The sequence below is a fragment of the Carcharodon carcharias genome, chromosome 19 (genome assembly GCF_017639515.1).
Source record: "Carcharodon carcharias isolate sCarCar2 chromosome 19, sCarCar2.pri, whole genome shotgun sequence".
NCBI classification, from domain to species: Eukaryota; Metazoa; Chordata; class Chondrichthyes; order Lamniformes; family Lamnidae; genus Carcharodon; species Carcharodon carcharias.
Window position 1 is genome coordinate 1,271,170 of NC_054485.1, and position 13,001 is coordinate 1,284,170.

General features: G+C 41.0%; 1 protein-coding gene across 2 annotated transcripts in view; it reads left to right on the forward strand.

Annotated features, from left to right (window-relative positions):
* The first annotated feature begins 11,604 nt into the window (after positions 1 to 11,604).
* Positions 11,605 to 13,001, forward strand: part of bsdc1 (BSD domain containing 1) — a 62,865-nt gene continuing 61,468 nt past the window's right edge. The window contains exon 1 of one of the 2 annotated variants that reach the window (XM_041212626.1): positions 11,605 to 11,868. In XM_041212626.1, the coding sequence (XP_041068560.1) occupies positions 11,858 to 11,868 (11 nt within the window). In that variant the 5' untranslated portion in view covers positions 11,605 to 11,857. The remainder of the gene's footprint in view (positions 11,869 to 13,001) is intronic. The other variant, XM_041212627.1, reaches the window with a different exon arrangement.

A 13,001-nucleotide genomic window follows, 5' to 3' on the forward strand; every position in this document is an offset into this window, starting at 1 on the left:
AAATAATTTTTTTTTCCTTTTTTTTCTTTTTATAATGGAAATAGGTGGGAAAAGGAAAATCTATATAATTTATTGGAAAAAAAAGAGAAAAGGAAGGGGGAAACAGAAAGGGGGTGGGGATGGGGGAAGGAGCTCACGACCTAAAGTTGTTGAATTCATTATTCAGTCCGGATGGCTGTAAAGTGCCTAGTCGGAAGATGAGGTGTTGTTCCTCCAGTTTGCGTTGGGCTTCACTGGAACAATGCAGCAAGCCAAGGACAGACATGTGGGCAAGAGAGCAGGGTGGAGTGTTAAAATGGCAAGCGACAGGGAGGTTTGGGTCATTCTTGCGGACAGACCGCAGGTGTTCTGCAAAGCGGTCGCCCAGTTAACGTTTGGTCTCTCCAATGTAGAGGAGACCACATTGGGAGCAACGAATGCAGTAGACTAAGTTGGGGGAAATGCAAGTGAAATGCTGCTTCGCTTGAAAGGAGTGTTTGGGTCCTTGGACGGTGAGGAGAGAGGAAGTGAAGGGGCAGGTGTTACATCTTTTGCGTGGGCATGGGGTGGTGCCATAGGAGGGGGTTGAGGAGTAGGGGGTGATGGAGGAGTGGACCAGGGTGTCCCGGAGGGAGCGATCCCTACGGAATGCCGATAGGGGGGGGGGTGAAGGGAAGATGTGTTTGGTGGTGGCATCATGCTGGAGTTGGCAGAAATGGTGGAGGATGATCCTTTGAATGCGGAGGCTGGTGGGGTGATAAGTGAGGACAAGGGGGACCCTATCATGTTTCTGGGAGGGAGGAGAAGGCGTGAGGGCGGATGCGCGGGAGATGGGCTGGACACGGTTGAGGGCCCTGTCAACGACCGTGGGTGGAAAACCTCGGTTAAGGAAGAAGGAGGACATGTCAGAGGAATTGTTTTTGAAGGTAGCATCATCGGAACAGATGCGACGCAGGCGAAGGAACTGAGAGAATGGGATGGAGTCCTTACAGGAAGCGGGGTGTGAAGAGCTGTAGTCGAGGTAGCTGTGGGAGTCGGTGGGCTTGTAATGGATATTGGTGGACAGTCTATCACCAGAGATTGAGACAGAGAGGTCAAGGAAGGGAAGGGAAGTGTCAGAGATGGACCACATGAAAATGATGGAGGGGTGGAGATTGGAAGCAAAATTAATAAATTTTTCCAAGTCCCGACGAGAGCATGAAGCGGCACCGAAGTAATCATCGATGTACCGGAGAAAGAGTTGTGGAAGGGGGCCGGAGTAGGACTGGAACAAGGAATGTTCCACATACCCCATAAAGAGACAGGCATAGCTGGGGCCCATGCGGGTACCCATAGCCACACCTTTTATTTGGAGGAAGTGAGAGGAGTTGAAGGAGAAATTGTTCAGTGTGAGAACAAGTTCAGCCAGACGGAGGAGAGTAGTGGTGGATGGGGATTGTTCGGGCCTCTGTTCGAGGAAGAAGCTAAGGGCCCTCAGACCATCCTGGTGGGGGATGGAGGTGTAGAGGGATTGGACGTCCATGGTGAAGAGGAAGCGGTTGGGGCCAGGGAACTGGAAATTGTTGATGTGACGTAAGGTGTCAGAGGAATCACGGATGTAGGTGGGAAGGGACTGGACAAGGGGAGAGAGAAGGGAGTCAAGATAACGAGAAATGAGTTCTGTGGGGCAGGAGCAAGCTGAGACGATTGGTCTACCGGGGCAGTTCTGTTTGTGGATTTTGGGTAGGAGATAGAAGCGGGCCGTCCGAGGTTGGGCGACTATCAGGTTGGAAGCTGTGGGAGGGAGATCCCCAGAGGAGATGAGGTCAGTGACAGTCCTGGAAACAATGGCTTGATGTTCAGTGGTGGGGTCATGGTCCAGGGAGAGGTAGGAGGAAGTGTCTGCGAGTTGACGCTCAGCCTCCGCGAGGTAGAGGTCAGTGTGCCAGACAACAACAGCACCACCCTTGTCAGCGGGTTTGATGACAATGTCAGGGTTGGACCTGAGAGAATGGAGTGCAGTAAGTTCAGGGAGAGACAGGTTAGAATGGGTGAGAGGAGCAGAGAAATTGAGACGATTTTCCTTTTCCCACCTATTTCCATTATAAAAAGAAAAAAAATATATTTATTTATTTATTTATTTTTTTTTTTTTTTTTACATCTTTTATGCTCTCCCCACCCCGACTAGAGCCAAACCTTGAGTGCCCTACCATCCATTCTTAATTAGCACATTCGTTTAGATAATATCACCAACTTTAACTTTAACACCTATGTGTTCTATTGTATTATTGTTGTTGACATCTTTTGATGATCTGCTTCTATCACTGCTTGTTTGTCCCTACAACCACACCCCCCCCCCTCCACCTCTCTCTCTCTCTATCTCTCCGCCCCCCACACACACACCTTAAACCAGCTTATATTTCAACTCTTTCTTGGACTCGAACTCAAGTTCTGTCGAAGGGTCATGAGGACTCGAAACGTCAACTCTTTTCTTCTCCGCCGATGCTGCCAGACCCGCTGAGTTTTTCCAGGTAATTCTGTTTTTGATCAGTTCACGTCTGGCATACCCCCTCTTAGCCATTGTGATAGGTGAGGTGAGTAATTTTGAATGTTCCAGCAGTTAACTCCTGAATGATTCAATCTTTCATCTGGATGTGATGGAAGGAAGTTTTTCACACTTCTGAGAAGTCATTACCTGTTGGGGCCTCCACAGATCCTACATCTCCATGAAATGGAATGTGGCTACACAGATGCAAATTGGCAGCCATTTTAAGTCCATGTCTTTGTGTTCCAGTGAAATGTTCCTTTGCAAAAAGTTTAATAAGTGAGAGCAGCCAGTGAGATATTGAATTAAGTTCATACATCATATCTTTGATTGGGTAGCAAGATCATGGAATCACATCTAAAGGTAGAGTTTTTGTTTTGTGTTTTGGATACTCAACTAACCTGCATTTGCAAAACCCAAATGGATTCTAGATTTTTGTAGTATAAACAATTATTGTGCTCAGGCCAGTGAGTCTCACGTCAGTGGTAGGGAAACTATTGGAGAAATTTCTGAAGGAGAGAATCTATCTCCACTTGGAGAGGCAAGGTTTGATCAGGGATAGTCAGCATGGCTTTGTCAGAGGGAGGTCATGCCTAACAAATGTGATTGAATGTTTTGAGGGGGTGACCAGGTGTGTAGATGAGGGTAGTGTAGTTGATGTAGTTTATATGGATTTCAGCAAAGCCTTTGACAAGGTCCCACATGGGAGACTTATAAAGAAGGCAAATGCACATGGGATACAGGGTAATTTGATAAGGTGGATTCAAAATTGGCTTAGTTGTAGGAGGCAGAGGGTGATGACAGAAGGATGCTTTAGTGACTGGAAGCCAGTGTCCACTGGCGTACCACAGGGATCTGTGCTGGGTCCCCTATTATTTGTCTTGTATATAAACGACATAGATGATGATGTGGGGGGTAGGATTAATAAGTTTGCGGATGACACAAAAATTGGCCGGGTGGTTAACAGTGAGGTTGAGTGTCTTGGGTTACAGGAAGATATAGACAGGGTGGTCAAATGGGCAGCTAAGTGGCAGATGGAATTTAACCCTGAAAAGTGTGAGGTGATACACTTTGGAAGGAATAATTTGACAAGGAAGTATTCAATGAATGGCATGTCACTAGGAAGTTCTGAGCAACAAAGGGACCTTGGCGTGTCTGTCCATAGGTCTCTGAAGGCGGAGGGGCATTTTAGTGGGGTGGTGACAAAGGCATATGGGACACTTGCCTTTATCAATCAAGGCATAGATTACAAAAGTAGGGAGGTCATGTTGGAGTTGTATAGAACTTTGGTGAGGCCACAGCTGGAGTACTGTGTACAGTTCTGGTCGCCACATTATAGGAAGGATGTGATTGCACTGGAGGGGGTGCAGAGGAGATTCTCCAGGATGTTGCCTGGGATGAAACTTTTAAGTTATGAAGAGAGGTTGGATAGACTTGGGTTGTTTTTGTTGGAGCAGAGAAGACTGAGGGGCGACCTGATTGAGGTGTACAAGATCATGAGGGGCATGGACAGGGTAGTTAGGGAGCAGCTGTTCCCCTTAGTTGAAGGGTCAGTCAAAAGGGGGCATAAGTTCAAGGTGAGGGGCAGGAGGTTTAGGGGGGATGTGAGGAAAAACTTTTTTACCCAGAGGGTGGTGATGGTCTGGAATGCACTGCCTGGGAGGGAGGTGGAGGCGGGTTGCCTCACATCCTTTAAAAAGTACCTGGATGAGCACTTGGCACATCATAACATTCAAGGCAATGGGCCTAGTGCTGGTAAATGGGATTAGGTAGGTAGGTCAGGTATTTCTCACGTTTCAGTGCAGACTCAATGGGCCAAAGGGCCTCTTCTGCACTGTGATTCTATGATTCTGTGTGATTCTGTGATGAACTGAGGTAACCAGGAAAAGAAATGAAAAGCAACCTTATTGAAACATATGAGATTCTTACAGGGCTTGACAGGGTAGATGCTGAGAGGTTGTTTCTCCTTGTGGGAGAGTCCAGGACCAGAGGGCATAAACTCAGAGTAAGGGGTCGCCCGTTTAAGACAGAGATGAGGAGGAATTTATTCTCTCAGAGGGTCGTGAATCAGTGGAATTCTTCACCGCAGAGGGCTGTAGAGGCTGGGTCGTTAAGTATATTCAAGGCTGAGACAGACAGATTTTTAATCAGTAAGGGAATCAAGGGTTATGGGGAAAAGGCAGGAAAGTGGAGTTGAGGATTATCAAATCAGCCATGATCTCATTGAATGGTGGAGCAGACTTGTTGGGCTGAATGGCCTAATTCTGCTCCTATGTCTTATGGTCTAAACATAAAAAATATTGAATGTAAATTTGAATCAGACTATATAATTACAATTACATTGTGTAACTATATTGTAATTCTGAGAGAGCAAAGCTGGTGCTCCTCTCCCCCTGAATAAAACTAGGAAACTGTAACCATCTGAACAGTGAAAATGGCTCAGAGCATCAGATCTCACCTCTGCTGCTGAATAATGCTACTTTATTTTCGGGTTTAAGGGGGCCTGATATAGAGTGGAATGCCTAAACTTTGGGCAGAATCTTCCACTCCTGCCAGCAGAGGGAATTGTGGCAGGCAGGGGGAGTAAGATTTGGGGTGAGTGAAAAATTCAGTTTCCCAAAGGCGAAAAATTAGTTTGGAATCTTGTTCCCCCGACTATCCTGGCAAAGGCAAGTCGAGTGCCCAACGGAGCTACGTCAGCAACCCGACCTGCATCTCGTGAATGCTCATTAAAAGGCCAACACGCTGGAATCTTGCTCCTTATCTAAATTAAGCACCACCCCCTCCCCCACCCTCCAGCGGGAATTCACTTTCACGACTGTACATAAGCGGCATGCCCCTGGTGAGGTCGACTTCTTCCTGGACTTTGAGGCCAGTAGGCGTTGCTTTGGCCTTCCTTTCACACCATCACTGAGAGATATCAGCTGCTTGTAGCGCAAGCTGCGCCAAGGTTGGGCACAGGGGAGGGGTGAGACTGAGGCAGGACTGCAGGCCCCCGGGGAGGGGGTTGTGGGGGAGTTAAGGAGCAGAGTGACAGAGCGAATGGCCATCAGGATGCCATTTAAATATGGCGCCCAGACATTGGAGCCTATGAGGTAAGGTGGGGCTGGCCATTTTCCGCCTGCCCTACCATGAGGGCTCAACGTGCTCCTCACGGATGCATAACTAATAAGCTAAACGGCGCAAGATCTCGTGTGCTCAGCCATCCCACTTTCCAGTGGAAGTCACTCCGACTTTCACTCCCACCACTGGACTTAGTCCCCAGAATGGAAAATTCCAACTTTATTGGAGCACCGAGGGCCGCACATAAAAAGCTACCACGCACCTTCCCACAAACCTGTGTCTGTGTCGGGTTGCTGACACTAACAGATCTTGGTTTCCTGTTTCCAAGCCTTTCCCAATCTGAAACCCCTTGCGATTTTATCCTTCTCCGGAACTGTATAGCTGGCCCGCGCTGGGCAGCCTGGGCACTTATGGCATCGGCCACCTGTGCCCATTCAGGGTTCGTTTGCCTGCTCGGCTGCCTCCTCCTGTCGGCTGGGTACAGTCCATCCCCCCCTGACCTCGACGTGCTCCAGGTGGATGCGCAGGGAGGCGTCACTGATCTTCGGCGCTGGACCTTCACCTCCCCTTCCAGCCGTCTCCATATGTTGGATTAGGCTGGTTACATAGACAGTGAGGATGTCCGGGCGCCTTCACCATTAGTTTTACAGTTGGGGCGTTCCCGTTTTCACACAGAAACACACCATCCAACATGTCGAGAAACCCCCGATACTACGGAATTTCCTGCCAACCTCCCTATTCCCGCCCCTGCCATCGGATTTAGTCCCAGATGGAGAATTCTGCCCATTATTTTCACACAGAAACACATGGAAACAGAGAATGTTTTCACACAAAAACACAAATTGTATTTTCACACAGCGCCAGTTGTAATATTTTCAGAAACACTAATAATATTTTGACACAAACAGTAATAATATTTTCACACAGAAACACAGTAATAATATTTTCAGAAACACAGTAATAATATTTTCAGAAACACTAATAATGTTTTCACACAGAAACACAGTAATAATATTTTCAGAAACACAGTAATAATATTTTCACACAGAAACACAGTAATAATATTTTCAGAAACACAGTAATAATAGTTTCAGAAACACAGTAATAATATTTTCACACATAAACACAGTAATAATATTTTCAGAAACACAGTAATAATAGTTTCAGAAACACAGTAATAATATTTTCACACAGAAACACAGTAATAATAGTTTCAGAAACACAGTAATAATATTTTCACACAGAAACATGGTAATATTACTTTCACATGGAAAAGGAAAGAATATTTTCACACAGTAACAGTAATAATATTTTCACACAGAAACACAGTAATAATATTTTCAGAAACACAGTAATAATATTTTCACACAGAAACATGGTAATATTACTTTCACATGGAAAAGGAAAGAATATTTTCACACAGTAACAGTAATAATATTTTCACACAGAAACACAGTAATAATATTTTCACACAGAAACATGGTAATATTACTTTCACATGGAAAAGGAAAGAATATTTTCACACAGTAACAGTAATAATATTTTCACACAGAAACACAGTAATAATATTTTCACACAGAAACATGGTAATATTACTTTCACATGGAAAAGGAAAGAATATTTTCACACAGTAACAGTAATAATATTTTCACACAGAAACACAGTAATAATAGTTTCACACAGAAACATGGTAATATTACTTTCACATGGAAAAGGAAAGAATATTTTCACACAGTAACACAGTAATAATATTTTCAGAAACACAGTAATAATATTTTCACACAGAAACACAGTAATAATAGTTTCACACAGAAACATGGTAATATTACTTTCACATGGAAAAGGAAAGAATATTTTCACACAGTAACACAGTAATAATATTTTCAGAAACACAGTAATAATATTTTCACACAGAAACACAGTAATAATAGTTTCACACAGAAACATGGTAATATTACTTTCACATGGAAAAGGAAAGAATATTTTCACACAGTAACACAGTAATAATATTTTCAGAAACACAGTAATAATATTTTCACACAGAAACACAGTAATAATAGTTTCACACAGAAACATGGTAATATTACTTTCACATGGAAAAGGAAAGAATATTTTCACACAGTAACACAGTAATAATATTTTCAGAAACACAGTAATAATATTTTCACACAGAAACACAGTAATAATAGTTTCACACAGAAACATGGTAATATTACTTTCACATGGAAAAGGAAAGAATATTTTCACACAGTAACACAGTAATAATATTTTCAGAAACACAGTAATAATATTTTCACACAGAAACACAGTAATAATAGTTTCACACAGAAACATGGTAATATTACTTTCACATGGAAAAGGAAAGAATATTTTCACACAGTAACACAGTAATAATATTTTCAGAAACACAGTAATAATATTTTCACACAGAAACACAGTAATAATAGTTTCACACAGAAACATGGTAATATTACTTTCACATGGAAAAGGAAAGAATATTTTCACACAGTAACACAGTAATAATATTTTCAGAAACACAGTAATAATATTTTCACACAGTAACAGTAATAATATTTTCACACAGAAACATGGTAATATTACTTTCACATGGAAAAGGAAAGAATATTTTCACACAGTAACAGTAATAATATTTTCACAGGGAAATACTAATCATATTTTCAGGAACATGGTTTTCACACAGAAATAGTAATAATATTTTCACACAGTAACAGTAATAATATTTTCACACAGAAACACAGTAATAATATTTTCACACAGAAACATGGTAATATTACTTTCACATGGAAAAGGAAAGAATATTTTCACACAGTAACAGTAATAATATTTTCACACAGAAACACAGTAATAATATTTTCACACAGAAACATGGTAATATTACTTTCACATGGAAAAGGAAAGAATATTTTCACACAGTAACAGTAATAATATTTTCACACAGAAACACAGTAATAATAGTTTCACACAGAAACATGGTAATATTACTTTCACATGGAAAAGGAAAGAATATTTTCACACAGTAACAGTAATAATATTTTCACACAGAAACACAGTAATAATAGTTTCACACAGAAACATGGTAATATTACTTTCACATGGAAAAGGAAAGAATATTTTCACACAGTAACAGTAATAATATTTTCACACAGAAACACAGTAATAATAGTTTCACACAGAAACATGGTAATATTACTTTCACATGGAAAAGGAAAGAATATTTTCACACAGTAACACAGTAATAATATTTTCAGAAACACAGTAATAATATTTTCACACAGAAACACAGTAATAATAGTTTCACACAGAAACATGGTAATATTACTTTCACATGGAAAAGGAAAGAATATTTTCACACAGTAACACAGTAATAATATTTTCAGAAACACAGTAATAATATTTTCACACAGAAACACAGTAATAATAGTTTCACACAGAAACATGGTAATATTACTTTCACATGGAAAAGGAAAGAATATTTTCACACAGTAACAGTAATAATATTTTCACACAGAAACACAGTAATAATAGTTTCACACAGAAACATGGTAATATTACTTTCACATGGAAAAGGAAAGAATATTTTCACACAGTAACAGTAATAATATTTTCACACAGAAACACAGTAATAATATTTTCACACAGAAACATGGTAATATTACTTTCACATGGAAAAGGAAAGAATATTTTCACACAGTAACAGTAATAATATTTTCACACAGAAACACAGTAATAATAGTTTCACACAGAAACATGGTAATATTACTTTCACATGGAAAAGGAAAGAATATTTTCACACAGTAACAGTAATAATATTTTCACACAGAAACACAGTAATAATATTTTCACACAGAAACATGGTAATATTACTTTCACATGGAAAAGGAAAGAATATTTTCACACAGTAACAGTAATAATATTTTCACACAGAAACACAGTAATAATAGTTTCACACAGAAACATGGTAATATTACTTTCACATGGAAAAGGAAAGAATATTTTCACACAGTAACAGTAATAATATTTTCACACAGAAACACAGTAATAATAGTTTCACACAGAAACATGGTAATATTACTTTCACATGGAAAAGGAAAGAATATTTTCACACAGAAACACAGTAATAATATTTTCACACAGAAACACAGTAATAATAGTTTCACACAGAAACATGGTAATATTACTTTCACATGGAAAAGGAAAGAATATTTTCACACAGTAACAGTAATAATATTTTCACACAGAAACACAGTAATAATATTTTCACACAGAAACATGGTAATATTACTTTCACATGGAAAAGGAAAGAATATTTTCACACAGTAACAGTAATAATATTTTCACACAGAAACACAGTAATAATATTTTCACACAGAAACATGGTAATATTACTTTCACATGGAAAAGGAAAGAATATTTTCACACAGTAACAGTAATAATATTTTCACACAGAAACACAGTAATAATAGTTTCACACAGAAACATGGTAATATTACTTTCACATGGAAAAGGAAAGAATATTTTCACACAGTAACACAGTAATAATATTTTCAGAAACACAGTAATAATATTTTCACACAGAAACACAGTAATAATAGTTTCACACAGAAACATGGTAATATTACTTTCACATGGAAAAGGAAAGAATATTTTCACACAGTAACACAGTAATAATATTTTCAGAAACACAGTAATAATATTTTCACACAGAAACACAGTAATAATAGTTTCACACAGAAACATGGTAATATTACTTTCACATGGAAAAGGAAAGAATATTTTCACACAGTAACACAGTAATAATATTTTCAGAAACACAGTAATAATATTTTCACACAGAAACACAGTAATAATAGTTTCACACAGAAACATGGTAATATTACTTTCACATGGAAAAGGAAAGAATATTTTCACACAGTAACACAGTAATAATATTTTCAGAAACACAGTAATAATATTTTCACACAGAAACACAGTAATAATAGTTTCACACAGAAACATGGTAATATTACTTTCACATGGAAAAGGAAAGAATATTTTCACACAGTAACACAGTAATAATATTTTCAGAAACACAGTAATAATATTTTCACACAGAAACACAGTAATAATAGTTTCACACAGAAACATGGTAATATTACTTTCACATGGAAAAGGAAAGAATATTTTCACACAGTAACAGTAATAATATTTTCACACAGAAACACAGTAATAATATTTTCACACAGAAACACAGTAATAATATTTTCACACAGAAACATGGTAATATTACTTTCACATGGAAAAGGAAAGAATATTTTCACACAGTAACAGTAATAATATTTTCACACAGAAACACAGTAATAATAGTTTCACACAGAAACATGGTAATATTACTTTCACATGGAAAAGGAAAGAATATTTTCACACAGTAACAGTAATAATATTTTCACACAGAAACACAGTAATAATAGTTTCACACAGAAACATGGTAATATTACTTTCACATGGAAAAGGAAAGAATATTTTCACACAGTAACACAGTAATAATATTTTCAGAAACACAGTAATAATATTTTCACACAGAAACACAGTAATAATATTTTCACACAGAAACATGGTAATATTACTTTCACATGGAAAAGGAAAGAATATTTTCACACAGTAACAGTAATAATATTTTCACACAGAAACACAGTAATAATATTTTCACACAGAAACACAGTAATAATATTTTCACACAGAAACATGGTAATATTACTTTCACATGGAAAAGGAAAGAATATTTTCACACAGTAACAGTAATAATATTTTCCCAGGGAAATACTAATCATATTTTCAGGAACATGGTTTTCACACAGAAATAGTAATAATATTTTCAGTAACAGTAATATTATTTTCACAAACACAGTAACATTACTTTCACACGGAAACAGCAATAATATTTTCACAAACAGTAATATTAACAATATTTAAATAGCTTTAGGTTAAACCCTCATTTACATATTCAATCATTTACATAAATCAACATGATGACGCGATACGCACGCACGACAAACGTAGTGACGTCACCGCGGAAACTCCCGCAGCCGCCGCGGCCGCAAAAAAACACCGTCTGTAAAATAAACAAAATAAAGCGCCCGGAATCGGCGGGGAAAAGGCAGAATCCCGATCCCCGAATCCGGTTCCAATCCCCGGATCCCGATCCCGATCCCGATCCCGGTCCCGGTCCCGGACAGTGGGGGAGCCGGAGCCGCCCCGGGGGTCCGGGAATCTCCATGACATCAGCCCGGGAAGATGGCGGCCGGGTGAGTGAGGGCGGGGAGAGGGGGGGGGGAGGGGTGAGGAGGATGGAGTGAGGAAGAGGAGGAGGAGGGGGTGAGGAGGAGGGGTGGAGGAAGAGGAGGAGGGGTGGAGGAAGAGGGGGTGGAGGAAGAGGAGGAGGGGGTGGAGGAAGAGGAGGAGGGGGTGGGGTGGAGGGGGTGAGGAGGATGGAGTGAGGAAGACAAGGAGGGGGTGAGGAAGAGGAGGAGGGGGTGAGGAAGAGGAGGAAGGGGTTGAGGAAGAGGAGGAGAGGGTGAGGAGGAGGGGGTTGAGGGGGTGAGGAGGATGGAGTGAGGAGGAGGGGGTTGAGGAAGAGGAGGAGGGGGTTGAGGAAGAGGAGGAGGGGTGAGGAGGAGGGGGTTGAGGAAGAGGAGGAGGGGGTTGAGGAAGAGGAGGAGGAGGGGTGAGGAGGAGGGGGTTGAGGAGGGGGTGAGGAAGAGGAGGAGGAGGGGTGAGGAGGAGGGGTTGAGGGTGAGGAGGAGGGGGTTGAGGAAGAGGAGGAGGAGGGGGGTGAGGAGGAGGGGGGAAGGGGTGAGGAAACGTTGGGAAGGGGTGAGGGAGGGGTCGGGTAAGGGGGGGGTTAAGGTGGTGTCAGGGAGGGGGGTGAAGGCGGGGGAGAAGGGGGTGGGGACGGGGTGAAGGGAGGTGGGGTTGGGTGTTGAAGGAGGGTAGCGAAGTGAGGGGGGTGAAGGGAGATGGGGTGGGGTGTTGAAGGAGAGAGGCTGAAGGGGGTGGGGAGGAAGGGTTGAAGGAGGGGGGCTGAAGGGGGGCGGAGGAGACAAGGGAGGGGAGGTGGAGGGCCTGGGGAAGTTGGTTGGGGCCAGGGGAGGGGGGCAGCTACTGCAATTTCCCAGCCTGAGTTACATGTTGGATACCTGAAACAGCATAAAACCAGGCCTGCTCAGAAAATACTTCGCTGTTCAGATTCTTTGTTTATATTCGCAATAAAATGTGCAGTTGCATCAAAAATATTCTAGAGGTAATCTCTAATTTTTTGGACAGGAAGGTTTAATACATTTGTACAGATTCAAAAAACTACATTGAAGTAAATAATTGCTCATGATCAAGTAAACAAGTGAAGTCAGAAGTTATTGAAACGGAATACTGCTTGACGCCT